The sequence below is a fragment of the Capricornis sumatraensis genome, chromosome 6 (assembly GCF_032405125.1).
Source record: "Capricornis sumatraensis isolate serow.1 chromosome 6, serow.2, whole genome shotgun sequence".
Taxonomy (NCBI): domain Eukaryota; kingdom Metazoa; phylum Chordata; class Mammalia; order Artiodactyla; family Bovidae; genus Capricornis; species Capricornis sumatraensis.
The window spans coordinates 13848486-13864555 of record NC_091074.1 but is presented as its reverse complement, the minus strand read 5'-3'; the positions used below and the strand labels follow the sequence as shown (position 1 = coordinate 13864555).

At 41.4% G+C, this 16070-nt stretch overlaps 1 protein-coding gene across 4 annotated transcripts in view; it reads right to left on the bottom strand.

Moving 5' to 3' along the window:
* Window positions 1-16070, bottom strand: part of GALNT7 (polypeptide N-acetylgalactosaminyltransferase 7) — a 138982-nt gene that overhangs the window by 16177 nt on the left and 106735 nt on the right. For 2 of the 4 annotated variants that reach the window (XM_068973944.1, XM_068973945.1), the window contains exons 3-6: window positions 8107-8273; window positions 3517-3647; window positions 3203-3282; window positions 172-354 (exon numbers count right to left, since the gene is read on the bottom strand). In XM_068973944.1, the coding sequence (XP_068830045.1) occupies window positions 172-354; window positions 3203-3282; window positions 3517-3647; window positions 8107-8273 (561 nt within the window). Of the gene's footprint in view, window positions 1-171; window positions 355-504; window positions 688-3202; window positions 3283-3516; window positions 3648-8106; window positions 8274-16070 lie in introns of all 4 variants that reach the window. The other 2 variants (XM_068973943.1, XM_068973946.1) reach the window with 2 other exon arrangements.

The following is a 16070-nucleotide window of genomic DNA, read 5'->3' as shown; positions in this document are numbered from 1 at the left end:
AAACAGCACAAAGAAAGAAATCCTTTCAGAGTCTGAGACAGCATCTACAGTGTTAATAATATATATATATATATGTATTTATTTATATATATATATATTTAGCTTGGCAAGAGGTTAATAGGTTAGCAGCGACTGGAGAAAAGAAAAAAAGGTAAGTGATTTAGTGATTACCGATATGGTTCAGTTTTTGTCTTTCTCAGTCTCTTCTCTCGGGGGGTCAGAGGCACCCGTTTCCAGAGCATACTCCAGTCCCATGCTCCTCGGGCATACCCATCTTCGTCACCACCCCCTTGGGGCACAATCTCATATGTGTTGCCATTTATGACATCTATGAGCGGCACAGTGCAAATGGTTCTGTGTTGTGTTGTTGATGGATGGCAGCAAAGATGAAATGCAAGGGCGTGTGGGGACCCACGTGTTTACACCAGGACATGGGGAAGGAAGAAAAAAAAAGTACTTAGAGAGAAACATTCCACGTTAAAAAGAGGAAGTAGTGAGCTTTACCGATAAGGTTCAGTTTTATGTTTTCTTTTGGCCTTTTCCTTGTGACTCAGGGGGATTCGCTTCCATAGCAAACTCCAGTCCCAGGCCCCTCTGGCAAAACCATCTTCATCCCCACCTTGCTGAGGCTCAATGGAATAGTCATTCCCATCTATGTAATCTATTAGAGGCACAGTGCATGTGGTTCTGAAACATTTACAGAAAATGAAAAAGCATTTAAGAAACCCAACACTTAGTAGTTGAGCAAGTCTAACTGTATTATCTCTTGTTATTCTGGGTTGCTCTATTTTTTCCCCCACTAAGGGAACTTAGGACTTCTCTAATGGCTCAGATAGTAAAGAATCTCCCTGCAATGCAGGAAATGCAGGTTCGACCCCTGGATCAGGAAGACCCCCTGGAGAAGGGAATGGCAACCCACTCCAGTATTCTTGCCTGGAGGATCCCATGGACAGAGGAGCCTGGAAGGCGATAGTCCATGGGGCTGCAAAACAGTCAGACACAATTTAGCAACTAAGCAGCAGCAGGGGACATTAATATCTAATGGCAGATCGACGTGAACGAATGCCTTGAAAAGTCAAGGAGGCTGTTTTCATAAGAGAAGGGGAGAGGGGACGTCCCTGGGCTCACAGACAAACGTTAGGGACAAAGAGCCGTATCCTTGAACTTAGCAGCATGTCCTCATTTTCACTCTGGTCCTACAGGCTCGCTCTCTTGGTAACTTCACATTATTTACCAGGTTTCCCTGCCCATTTTTTTTCCCTCCTTGCTCCTCCATTCAAAATCAGTGTGTGTGTGTGTGTGACTTCCCTGGTGGTCCTGTGGTTAAGGGGTGTGTGTGTGTGTGTGTGTGTGTGTGTGTGTGTGTGTGTGTGTGTGACTTCCCTGGTAGTCCTGTGGTTAAGACTTCAGCTCCCAATGCAGGGAGCACGGGTTCGATCCTTGTCGGGGAACTATCAGGAAATTAAGAGCCCTCCTGCCTCATAAGGCCTAGCCTAAGACAAAAAGCAAATATAAATAAATAAAGATTACAGTTTCTTTAAAAAAAAAAAAAATGAGTGTGTGTGTGTGTAGAAAGATAATACTTGCTACACTTTCAGCAGTGCTCCCAGCTCTTTGCTGCTTTTTACTTCTTTGGAAGAAGTTATTATGAAAATCTGTTTCTGTACGTTTACTTGATGTTCTATCCTACTTCTTTTATTGCAAAAAATTAGCTTTTATCACACACACACAAAAACACAAAAATCCCTAAAGCCCTGCTGAATAGCATAAATAGTGGCCTGAGAATCTGGAGTAAAAAACAATACCTTTTATCTGGGCTTCATAAAACCGCTAGTGCTATCTGACTCATCAGGTATAGTGCCAGCTCTGCTAAGATAATTGCTACACTGCTTGTTCTGGTGGTCATTTCATCAGAAAGGGTTTGAAAAGGCAGCTCCTACAATGGAGATTACAGTTTTTTACAACCACGGTTAAGGTACATTTTAGATGTTTAGAAACCAAGAAGAAGGGGAAAATCCTTGGGGCTCAGGATTTCGACACAGGGGCTTTATTCCCGCCTGTGGACTCCTGCGGGCCAGTCGAGAGGCCAGTGGAATGACCTCACTCACCCTGCCCACATCCCAGAGGACTGCCCACTCTCATCAGGCGAGAGGAAGGCTAGCTATCTCTCCTCATGAGAGTCTCGTGATTCTCGGATTTCTAAGTATGCAGTGGAAGGTGTCCCAGAGGGCTCTCAGCTGGATTCTTTACAAACTGTCCGAGTTGGGGCAAATTCATGAATTTTTCTCAGTATCGGCATCCTCTTTAGCTAAAGAGAGGTAATAAAATCTATTTTGCAGGGTTGCAGTAAGGATAGAATCAGGCAGCACGTAGAGATCACTGTTGATAGATCCTGGGATGATACAGTCCTCTGAAACGTCTTCCTCTGACTCAGGCCACAGACACAGGGACATGTCTTATTTCCTTCTTAAAATTTTCATTTTAATTAACTATTTGTTTCTGACCGCTGTGGGATCTTAGTTCCCTGACCAGGGATAGAACCCACGTACCCAGCATTAGAAGTACGCAGTCTTAACCACTAGACTGCCAGAGAAGTCCCCCTTTATTTTTTCTAGATTCTGAAATAGTAAGGATTCTGGACTAAAAGCAGGGAAGGCTTTGGGAACCAGAAGACTGGTACGGCTGTCAACAGTTTCAGATCCGCTGTAAACTGAACAGTGATCACCACGTTCCCATGGGACAGCTGTCCACTTCTAAACTTTAAAGGTCATGTGGAAATCCAAGGCTTTGACACAGATGACAGCTAGCCCATACTATGTAAAATAATGATTTCCAAGGTCATACAAAAACCAATAGGCATAATTTCAAAGCATGCTCCTTCAAGTCTTCAGAATGTTATCACAGTGTGGAGGGGGCAGTTAACATTACTCTTAGAGCAAGCTTGTGGAGCTGGAGAAAGTCTCTTTACTGACCCAACCATTAGGAGATTCTAAGTGAGATATGCTGGGCTTATTCCAAATGTCTAACTGCCTGCATTTGAATCAGTCCCATGTTTCCGCCAAGCTCCACTCAGGGAAACAACTAGCTAGAAAATGATACTCAACACGCAACTCGATACACTGAATGGAAATGAAATCAGGATGGGAATATTATTTGTCCTTCTAGGATGAGGTTTACTTTTCAACCAGGAAAGGAATGTTACCTGTCCTTAGATATGGGAGCCACAAGCGGCGCATACCAGTTAACCGCCACCTCACAGTGGGCATCGAGGTATATTAACACCTTAAAAAAAAGAGGCAGGATGAAAAAAAACTCACCTACAGGACATCATCTATCACATACAATTTTAAACTAGATGCTAAGATAAACTGGCCGTAGAGTCAATTTTGATATTTGTCTGGTTAAGACAGCATTTTCATTTCAATTAAAAAAAAATTAAAGTGGTACCTAAAAATGTACATGATCTTTTAGTTACAAAATCCAAAACAGACACAAAAAATATTGAATGTTTCCTACCTGTCCAAGTTTGGCCTTCTGGGCACCGATACTTCGTGCCTGAATTAAACCTTCTCTTCTCTCATTTCGAAATACCTTGACTAGGCCATTCCACAGTTTAATATAGTCATCCAGTTTTTCTTTTAAGTGTTCTATGAATAAAAAACTCAGTCAATATTATACATTATATTTGTGGTTATAAACCTTAAGCTATCATTTTTCTCAAGAAAAAAGGATAGGCAACAGGTCAGTAATTTTACACAGAAGCATGCTCAATGTTAATGTATAGAGAAGCAAGGTGAAGTGTATTATTAAAGTTAAAATTCTGAGCTTAATACACCTATGGAGAACTATTAATAGCCTGAGAATGATCAAAACTGTCTAAACATACAGAACAAATAACAACTATGCCAATTGACATGAAAACTTAAAACAATTCAAATGTTAATGTTCTATCTAGAAGCTTTCAGGCACAATAGTTCTTTGGCTTTTGGCAGAAGCAATGGTTCAGGATTTCTGGAGATGCACTGTCTATGGCTAACATTACACAGCCCCTTGGAATCCACATGGGGTATAGGTTAACATTTGTTTCTGAGCCATCGCCCCCCCCTACAATCAGTGATGAAGGGAGTAGTCTTGATGTGATGATCAATATAGTTCCCATCAAGCTGGCAAATAACAACAACAACAAAAAATCCTATCTTCTCTGTATTTTAAGCATCAACACATGTGTGCATGTGTGTGCACTAAGTCGCTTCAGGCATGTCTGACTTTGCAACCCTATAAACTGTAGCCCACCAGGCTCCTCTCTCCATGAGATTTTCAGGGGATCTTCTGGACCCAGAGATTGAACCTGTGTCTCTATGTCTCCTGCATTAGCCAGCAGGTTCTTTACCACGAACGCCACCTGGGAAGCCCCCAACAAGTGTGTATGTGTAAATGTTTATTTATAAATATTTATTTATATGTTATAAATTTATGTAGTTATATTTAATTTATAAATATTTATAAATTTATAAATAAATATTTACACATTTATCTAATAAATACATATATCATTTACATATGTATGGATGTATATATGGGCTTCCCTAGTGGCTCAATAGTCAAGAATCCACCCACAGTGCAGGAGACACAAGAGACACGGGTTCAATCCCTGGGTGGGGAAGATCCTCTGGAGAAGGAAATGGCTACCCACTCTTGTATTTTTGCTTGGAGAATTCCATGGACAGAGAAGCCTGACAGGTCACAGTCCATAAAGTCACAAAGAGTTGGATACAACTGAAACTAAAGCAACTGAGCATGCACTCACACAAGTATGCATATGAAAAGAAAAGTGAAAGTGAAAGTCGTATCTGACTCTTTGTGATCCCATGGACTATACAAGCCATGGAATTCTCCAGGCCAGAATACTGGAGTGGGTAGCCTTTCCCTTCTCCAGGGGGATCTTCCTAACCCAGGGATTGAACCTAGGTCTCTCCTATTGCAGGCAGATTCTTTACCAGCTGAACCAGAGGGAAGACCAAGAATACTGGAGTGGGTAGACAATCCCTTCTCCAGGGGATTTTCCAGACCCAAGAATCGAACTGGGGTCTCCTGCATTGCAGGTGGATTCTTTACCAACTGAGCTATCAGGAAAGCCCTATATATTTATACACACACACACACACACACACACACACACACACACACACACATATATATACACACACATACATATGTTTGCACCTTGGTAGAGAAAATTTGGGGTTACCAAAAAAAGATACATTTGTTAAACTTTCCATCTTGGCTTCGGAGCTGCAACAGAATGGTTTTTGTTTGTATCTCTATGAGCCTATGAAACTGGTTCATCACAGCCACAACTAATTCCTGGATTCTTAAAGACTTTTCTTGAGTCACAAAAGTTCTTTTCAAGTTGTTTAAAATTTTAGCCCACTAATACAAAAACAAGGCAAAAAACAGCTGTATTTAGTGATGAGCTAGTGGTTAACGGGCAAATCAAGCTGTACACTTAATACTTCATTCATTTTTAAGGAGCTTATAATTAGCAAGACACCCACACATGAGTATTCAAAATTGAGAAGAAAAAATTTTCCTTTCTCTACTTTGGCAACCAGTTTTAATGAGAATTATAAATAAAATTCTCATGCTGAGTTGCAATTTTTCCCCAGAAAGTCTTGGTAATTTTCCCTTCAGTAAAAGGTTTTTTGTTTTGTTTTGTTTTTAAAGCTCTTTACCTTTTTTTTTTTTTTTTAGTTCAATACAGCCCTAAGTTGGCTTTTTTCTAAAGCCCTTCTGAATTACATTAGGTATTTTCACATATGTTATCTAAATAAATCTAAATAAATAGTTATCGTCAGAAACCTGTTTCTGTTCTTTAAATCTATTTCCAAGTAAGATAACTTGGCTGCCATAGGGTCTCATGGACGCCAACACCAAGGTGGAGGGATCCTGGTGCCAAACAGGAAACATCTCTCCTGGAGGGTGATCATCCTGACCAGCCTGGGACCACTGCTGGGCCACGTGACTTGCTGTGACCAATAAGAGGCAGGAGGAAATGATGAGTAGTTGTGAGCGGAAGTGCTCTTCCAGCCTCCTTTGCTAAGCCCTGCGAGGACGCGTGGTGCCTGCAGTGCTTTGCTGGAGGCACAGGTGGAGAGGGGTGTTCTCAGTTTAAAGGCCCGAAACCCTTGCGTTTTGAGGACACTGTAACTTCCAGAAACTCGAGGCTTCTGAGCAGGCACCTCTTTTGTGGGGTTTTATATTAGTTAAGTGTTTTGTCTTTCAGAGAAAAAAATTATAACTCACAGTTTTAATTATTGAACAAACTGGGGAAAGAAAACAAACCTAGTTTTCAGTCAAGTCATGTTTTATCAAACTTTGTGTAATTTTACTGAGGCTTGGGCTGACAGATGTCAAGGTTGTTTTTAAATTGGGAGAAGTAATTAAAGGGTCCAAGGGTAGCCCCAACCAACGACTCTGCACTCTGAGTGAAGAAGATCCTATATGTAATTGCTTTTTATAAATGTGTTACAAGAGGCTGTTAGAGATTTGGAACAACAGAAGCACTGATCCCACAAAAATTAAACTGGACAAAACTTAACCACAAAATTTTGTTCTTTCCTTGGGCCAAGCAAGAACACAAGATTTTAGAATGGGAAACACCTTATGATGTATCTTCACTATTTTAAAGACTATGCTGAGCTTTTTAACTTGTATTAATAATGTAGTGGTTCTTAAAATCTGTACAAGCATGACATGGAATTTGTTATTTTTGTAGATTTAAGTTTTGCTAAATCTAAAACACTGTTGGCACCAACAATATCACTTAAAAACATATTATCAAATATTTATCTTGAGACAGGAATAGCATTCATAATGAAAATATTCCTACCATAGAAAATTGCAACCAAGATGTCTCAGCTAAAGGCATTTGATGACTGAAAAATTTATACATTCTCTCTGCTCTTTACTCTAAAATTATAAATTCTCTGCTGTGATTAGTTGAAGAAAGTGATTAGGTGTATAATGAGGAGAGGGAAAGAAAGTAAGTAGGTCATATTTCTGTTTCTCTCCATGCTAATATAATGTGTGCAAGGTCAAGATTCTGATCATGTCCTTTCAAAAACAGCAGAGGTTTATAAACTTGGTTTAGAACTTGGAGAGTTCTATATTAAGTTTTGGAGGAAGCTGTTTTAAAGCCATTTTGAATTTTTTTTTTTTTTCCATGCTGATCATGTTCTGACTTCTTTTCTAACATCCTGGAGAAGACTCTTGAGAGTCCCTTGGACTGTAGCATTATCTATCTTTTGATATTTATGTCACTAAGAAGATATATTCAGCTTACAATAATGGATCTATTTGAAGAAAAAAAAATTAACTTAAAAAACCCCACCCCACTTAACTGGAAAATTATTGCTCAATCTCTCCCTTGTCAAGTGGAACCAAGACTAACTGATGTCACCATAAACACATTAGTGCTCACTCCATAAGAATAAAAAATAAAACACTGTTTCCTTCTATTCAAATATCCTCAATCAAATATAGAACAAAGGAAGATTTAGTAGATACTTTCTATCATAAACAAAATAGCCCATGGTCTCTGGTCAAATTCAATGTTTGCATCATCATTCAAATGCAAAATAAAGCTATTAAAATGTATATAGATCTCAATATATATATTTAGATAGGGCTTTGGGTGACATTACAACATACATGCCACTGCCATTTTTTCAGTCATTTAATGAATTACCTTTACAACTAAATTTTTATAAAATCCAAGGCCCAAAGAATTGGTATAGTATAAGACTGTGGTTAAATGTGCAGACTACAGATTGGGAGGCAGCTGTTAATTACTACCTGTCACCTCTGGCAAGTTACTTAACATGTCTTAGTTTCAAGTGCAAAATGAAAATAATATCTCTCACAAGGATTACTGTCAGAACTAAAGAAACTAATTCATATACAATGCTTGGCACAGTGCCAACTTGTTGATTATAGATGCTATCAATAGATACCATTAATTTCTACAGTATTTTGAAATTACATGTTTGCAACTGTTTATAATTTAAACTTACTTTATAGATTAAATGTCAATCCCTTAGCCATTACCTTTGTTACTGAAATCATCAATTAACACGATTTCTGCTAAGTATTTCCTTGGAGTCCTTTTAATTACACTGTGGACTGTTCTCATGAGGGTGGACCACCCTTCATTATGGAAGACGATGATGATGCTGGCTGTGAGCAGGTTTTCATCGTAATGCCAGTACTTGCATCTGCAAAAGGAACATTTCATCATATTTATTCCGAGATAAACTGCAATGCTTGGTTCCAAACTGACAATGACTATGTTTTCTGGTTAGATTAAATATTATTGACTTTAAGGTAAGTAAATGAAATTTGTTGTTCAGTCACTCAGTCCTGTCCGACTCTTTGAGACCCCCATGGACTGTAGCATGCCAGGCTTCCCTGTCCTCCAGTGTCTCCTGGAATTTGCTTAAACTCATGTCCATTGAATTGGTGATGCCATCCTACCATCTCACCCTCTGTCAATCCGTTCTCCAGCCTTCAATCTTTTCCAGCATCAGGGTCTTTTCCAGTGAGTTGGCTCTTTGTATCAGGTGGCCAAAGTGAATGAAATATAACCTTTTATATTTTGACAGAAACCCATAGTAGAAGAGAGAAGCTGCTGTGAGATGAAGTTACTCATGTTCAAGTTACTTCTTCACCAACCAGCACTTACTGTGACAAAGAGAACTTATTTGTGAATTTATGCTTCTTAGCTGGGGATGGTATTAAGGTTTGTTTTTCAGGTCTTCAAGCTCAGTTTATTTTCTGTTTTAGAACTCGAGCTTCTGGTGCAAGGGATTTATTTCACTTGCTGTGAATAAACCACTGTACAACTGTGTTTGAAAGCCGTCCTGTTCAGAAAAAAATTAAATGGGCTGAACTTCAGGATACAGGAAGCATTCCAAAATTAACTGCTGGATGAATAAACAAAGTTCTAATAGTGTTTAGAGTTGTTAGATTGGCTAAAAGGGCTTTAACTATTTTACACAAAATTGCTTGAAACAACTGTAGCGGGAAGAACGTTGCCAGAAGCCTTTCTCTAATTGAAAGGAAACCCAAAACAGGTCCTGATAAAGACTCGGGGAACCAAAGGAGGTTCAGTGAATTTCACAGAACCATTACACACACAAACACACACACACACAGACAGAGTCAACCCTCCATATCTGTGTGTTGTGCATCTGAAGAGTCAACCAACTGTGAATCAAAAATACTAGGAAAAAAATTCCAGAGAGTTCCAAAAAGCAAAACTTGAATTTGCCAGGGCAACTATTTAATAGTGCTTGCCTTGTTTTTGTGTTTTGTTTAGTCCCTAAGTTGTGTCCAACTCTTTGTGACCCCATGGACTGTAACACGCCAGGCTCCTCTGTCCATGGGATTCTTCAGGCAAGAATGCTGGAGTAGGTTGCCATTTCTTTCTCCAGGGGATCTTCCGAACTCAGATTGAATCCATGTCTCATACTTGGCAGGAGAATTCTTTACCACTTAGTCACCTGGGAAGCCCTACATTTTGTTAGGTATTATAAATAATCAATTAAAAGTATACAGGAGAGTGTGTATAGGTTATATGTAAATACTGCTGCTAAGTCACTTCAGCCGTGTCCGACTCTGTGCGACCCCATGGACGACAGCCCACCAGGCTACCCCGTCCCTGGGATTCTCCAGGCAAGAACACTGGAGTGGGTTGCCATTTCCTTCTCCAATGCATCAAAGTGAAAAGTGAAAGTGAAGTCGCTCAGTCATGTCCGACCCTCAGTGACTCCATGGACTGCAGCCTTCCAGGCACCTCCGTCCATGGGATTTTCCAGGCAAGAGTACTGGAGTGGGGTGCCATTGCTTTCTCCGATGTAAATACTAAGCTATTTTATATCAAGGATTGAGTATCCACAAACTTCGGTATTCAGAGGGGTCCTGGAACCTCTCTGCTGGTGGATACCAAGGTACAATCACGCCCATACTATGCATATACAAGCGTATGTGTATAGATGTATATGTGGGTATGTACACACACATACACTTTTTCTCATTGGATATGGGAGAACAAGATAATAAGAATACAACAGGCGAATAAGGACAATTTGAGACCCGCTTTTTTCTGCAGGAGTTAGCTTTCAAAACTGGCATCTGGTGCTTATTATCTTCCCCTTGATGAGTGGAAAGAAAGAGTTTTTTTTTTTTTTTAATTCCAAAGCTTTCCATGAAGTAATAAATAAGCTTACTCCCAAGGTTAAATTGAAAACCATAAAAGCAGTCTCGAACATTATCAGCTTGATAACCTACACCATCATTATCTAAAACAGGACCTGGCCCAACAGAGATGCAAACAACTTTATCTGCAGGTGTCTATGTCCCTTTCAAAACTCTCAGTTGTGTGTGCTCTTTGTTGCTGTTCAGTCAATCAGTCGTGTCCAGCTCTTTGTGACCCCATGGACTGCAGCACGCCAGGCTTCCCTGTCCTTCACCATCTCTTGTTCTTAAGAGGTTGTTTTTACAGAAATGCAGACTGAGTCTGGAATCCATTTTTTTTCTTACTTCTTGCATCTGCATCTCCTTGTTGAAGGAGTAGTAAGTACATGGTATCTTCTGAGCTAGACACTAGCTCAGCATGGAGGAACACACATGCTCTCTGTTCTCATGAAGCCCACAGTCCTACAGGATGGTGAGGCTTGAAAGAGAAGTCTGAGTATGTCACTGGGGAACCATGGTGCATTTGACAGGTAGATCTCATTCAGTCTCAAGATAGGTGGCCAGGAAGGCGTCCTGGAGCCATGGGGTGAAGGTGAGAGCAGAAGGATGATTTAAAAAGCACCAAGACCAAAGAAGTGGGGAGGAAAAGATAAAAGCACAGCAATGAATTGTGTGAACGTGAGTCAGATGAAAAATGAGTAGATGGACGATCTATGTCTTTGGAAGGTAGAATTAAAATCTGAAAAATAGTGAAGAAGAAAACTTACAAGGAAGGGCATTTTCAGTCTAATAGCAAATACTAGCATATACTTATTATGTGTCAGACACTATCCCATGTGCTTTACTTTATTGACTTACTTAACCTCACAACATCACTATGAGGTTAGTACTATTAATCTCCCCATTTTACAGATGAGATCACTGAGGCTCAGAAATGAATGGCTGCTTACTATCACTCAGAAAGTAATGAAGCCAGGACATAAATCTAGGCTGTCTTGGGTTTAATGGGAAGTCTTGTTAAATGCAAAATAAAAGAAAAAAAAGTACTAGCTATACCTATCCATGAATGGTTAAGATGTGATTTAAGGTCTGAGAACTAATAATGACATTGAATATAATATCAATACAAGGCACTCACTGAGCTTATTATATGATAGGAGCTCTCTCCTCCCCCTCTTCCCTGCCCTGTGCAGCCTGGAGATACCCCAGGAATGGGGTGGGAGGGCAAGACACCCTTTGGCAAGTTAAAGCAGACTTTCCAAAGTTGGGAAGGGCAACATGCTCTTTCAGAATAACAAGTTAAAAAATACAGTAATGGCTGTACCAGTTTACATTCCCACACTCAGTGTTGGAGGGTTCCCTTCTCTCCACACCCTCTCCAGCATTTGCTGTTTGTGGATGTTTCGATGATAGCCTTTCTGACCGATGCGGTGATATCTCACTGTAGTTTCGATTTGCATTTCTCTATTGGCACAGCCACTATGGAGAACAGTATAGAGGTTCCTTAGAAAACTAAAAATAGAACTATCATATGACCCTGCAATCCCATTCCTGGGCATGAAAGGTCAAAGTAAAAGTCGCACAGTGGCATCGGACTCTTTGCGACCCATGGACTGTAGCCCACCAGGCTCCTCTGTCCATGGAATTCTCCAGGCTAGAATACTGGAGTGGGTAGCCATTCCCTGCTCCAGGGAATCTTCCCAACTCAGGGATCGAACCCCAGGTCTCCTGCATTGCAGGCAGATTCTTTATCATCTGAGCCACCAGGGAAGCATATAAACCCAGAGAAAAACATGGCCTGAAAATATACATGCACCCCAATGTTCATTGCAGCACTGTTTGCAATGGCCAAGACACGCAAACAACCTAAATGTCCATCGACAGAGGAATGGACAAAGATGTGGTGTGATGTGTGAGTGTGCACGCGTGTGTGTATGAATATTAGTCAGCCATTAAAAAGAATGAAATAAGGCCGTTTGCAGCAACATGGATGGACAGTGTCACACTGAATGAAGTAAGCCAGACAGAGAAGGAGAATTATCATATGACATCTCTTATTTGTGAAGTGAAAAGAAATGACACAAATTAACTTACAGAACAGAAAGAGACTGACAGACTTAGAGAATGAACTCAGGGTTGCTGGGGGGGGGCGCGGTGGTGGAGGGACAGTTAAGGACTTTGGGAAGGTCATGCTATATTCAAAACAGATAATCAACAAAAACCTATTGCATGGCACATGGAACTCTGCTCAATGTTACATGGCAGCCTGGATGGGAGCAGGGTTTGTGGGAGAATGGATACATGTATATGTATGGCTGAGTCCCTTCACTGTTCACCTGAAACTATCACAACATTGTTAATTGGTATTAAAAATAAACAAACAAATAAAAAGCAGTATGAAAGGTATAAAGATGTTCCAAGTGTGGGAAATAGAAAAGTGTGCATAAATATATTTTTCACCCCCCCCCCACCCACCATGACCAAAAAAACAAATGAAAAAAAAAAAAAAAAAACCCAGTGTGGAAGACTGCAGATCTTGAAAGATGTGATGAGTGTTTCTGGACAGAAACTAACCCGGGCAGGTATGTTTAATTTTGGATGGGAAGGGACAATGATCTCCCCTCAAAAAAAGAAAAAAAAAAACTATAAAAACAAACACTCTGATAAGAGATTCAGGCAATAATTTTCTTCCACTAGGCTTAAAGAAGCAGAACCAGATGGGAAAGATATTGATTCTGATTTACAGCAGATACTAGAACTGGTGAAAATATTTACATCATGGGAAGAAACTTGGAATTTGCTGATTTCTATGGCAAAAGAAGACAGCTTGGGGAAACAAGCCAGACGAGGACTTTGAATGGGAGACAGAGAGGAGCTGAAAACACAGAGGGGATGAAGGAGGAGAGGAAGAGGGTAGAGTCACGATGAGAGGGAGACCGTCGGGAGGGGACATGCATTCCTGCAGGACAGGGGGACAAGAGGTGGCAGAGAGTGAGTTGCCCAATTTCCCCATCCTCTCTCAACCAGGTAAGGTGTGGAAGTAACTCCAAAGATGTAAACTAGATTGTGTGAGAGCTCTATCACTCAGTCGTGTTTGACTCTTTGTGACCCCGTATACTGCAGCCCACCAGGCTCCTCTGTCCATGGGATTCTCCGGGCAAGAATACTGGGGTGGAGGGCCACTTCCTTTTCCAATGGATCTTCCTGCATCTCCTGCATTGGCAGGTGGATTCTTTAGCACCAGTGCCACCTGGTGGCTCACACAATAAAGGGTCTGCCTGCAATGTGGGAGACAACCTGGGTTCAACCCCTGGGTGGGGAAAATCCGCTTGAGAAGGAAATGGCAAGCCACTCTAGTATTCTCTCCTGGAGAATTTCATGGACAGAGGAGCCTGGCCAGCTACTGTCCATAGGGTCACAGAGTCAGACACAACTGAAGCGACTTAGCACACTCAGTGTTCATAGCAGCATTATTTACAATTGCCAAGATATGGAAATGACCTAACTGTCCATAAACAGATGAATAGATGAAGAAGACGTGGGATATATATATACATGTATATGTATTTACCCAATGGAATACTACTTAGTCATAAAAAGAATGAAATTTTGCCATATGCAGCAACATGGATGGACTTTATGCTAAGTGAAATAAGTCAGACAGAGAAAGACAAATACTTATGACATCACTTATATGTGGAATCTAAAAAAAATACAGCAAAGTAGTGAATATAACATAAAATAAGCCGACTTGCGGATATAGAGAACAAACTAGTGGTTCCCAGTGGCTGGCGGGAGAGGGGGAGGAACAAACTATTGGGTGTAAGATAAACAGGCTCAAGGATGGATCGTACAACACCGGGATACAGCCAATATTTGGTAAGAACTATAAATGGAAAGTAGCCTCTAAAATTATATAAAACTCTTTTAAAAATGGAGAAAAAAATTACAAAAGCAATACAGAATTTGTTGCACAAAATCCAAACAAGATAGACGTTTATAAAGTAAAGGTAAAAGTTCCCTCCTGCCCATCTCCCCAGCTGTGTCCAATCTTACCTCCTAGAGGAAATCACTGTTACTAGTTGTGTTTATTTAGATTTGTTTATACTCATGCAGACACGTAAACATATGTCTGTGTATATGTACGGATATATTCAGATGCGTATGTACAGATTCTTCGTCGATATGAGTATCTAATTCTTGGAAGCTATTGCATAACATTCCATAATATGGCTGCTCTGTCACCCATGTGACCTTCTCCTTACGGATGGACATTTCAGTTGGCTCTGCAGTGACAGTGGTCATTCTTACATGTACATCTCTATGCCCTTGCCTGGGAATCTTTCCTACAAAAGGCTCCAGACTGTAAGCTCAGTGAGGACAGGAACCTCATCTGTTTTGCTCACCTCCTTCTAACACAGAGCAGCTGCTCCATAAATATTTTTCGGATTGTTTTGTGGATATATTTGAAATGCCTCTGGATGTGTTTTCTCCTCTGAGTAATGTCCACTCTCCACCCCACAGCGCTCCTATTTTGAGGCACTTTCAAGAATAAGTCAGTCCATATGGCAGGTGGGGGTGGGAAAGAAAGGGGAGGCGGACACTCCTCCAGTGGGAGGCTGAAAATCTGGAGGAAAGCAGGTGGCAGGACAGAATAAAAGCAGATGGATACTGGACAGAATAAAAGCAGATGACAACTCACTGACATATACACTGTTGTTACTGTGCATAAAATGGATAACTAATGAGAACCTACAATACAGCACATGAACTCTGCTCAGTGCTCTGTGGTGACCTAGATGGGAAGGAAATCCAAGTAAGAGGGGATATATGTATAGGACTCATTGGAAAAGACCATGATGCTGGGAAAGACTGAGGGCAAGAGGAGGAAGGGGTGACAGAGGATGAGATGGTTGTATGGCGTCACCGACTCAAAGGACATGAATCTGAGCCAACTCTGGGAGATAGTGAAGGACAGGGAAGCCTGGCGTGCTGCAGTCCATGGGGTCGCAGAGTCAGACACGACTTAGCAACTGAACAACAACAACAATATATACGTATTGTGGATCTGTTCTACTGAACAGCAGAAACTAACACAACATTGTGAAGCAATTACACTCCAATTAAAAAAAAAAGCATATGGCAGGAGAGGCTTGAGCCTAGCTTCTGTTTCTGAACTTTAGGGGAGAGGCCAGGTGCGGAGGCTGCAGTGTAGGATGGAAACAATGCTGGGGATATTCAGGCAGCCGGGAGCTAGGTAGTCTCTTCCCACCTCCTGTTTGCAGTCTTTTAGCCTCTAGATGGAGCCAGCGAGCATAGATGTTTCCACCTGCTGTCAGCACAGTTAAGATCCAGAGCTTCCAGGAGCCACCACATAAGGGGTAAGATGTGCAGGTAAGTGATGGGGTGTTGGACTTAAGCCAGCGTCTGGTCCCGGGGCTCAGAGGGTCCTTTGTACCCATGAGAGCCCAAGTGTAGATGAGTGAGCACCCACAGTGGGGAAGCTTGAGGAGGGACGCTGGGGCAGGCAGGTGATGAAGTTCAGTACATCTGGGAGCCAGAAGTGGACGCCAGAGATGGAGGGTACAGGGGCCAACACCTCTCGGACATGGTAACCTCTGGTCGCTGGATGCTACAGAAGAAAGGGCGATCCCTTGGGGCACAGGAGCAGCCAGAGGGGGTCTACACTGCAGGCTGTCAGGTCCTGTCCCGGGAGACCTTGCAGCCCCCACAGACGAGTGACCTTTAATCACAAGCCTTCAGTTGCCCCCATCAGCCCGAAGGCAGGCTCGAGACAAAGTTTAGCTCTTTGGGCA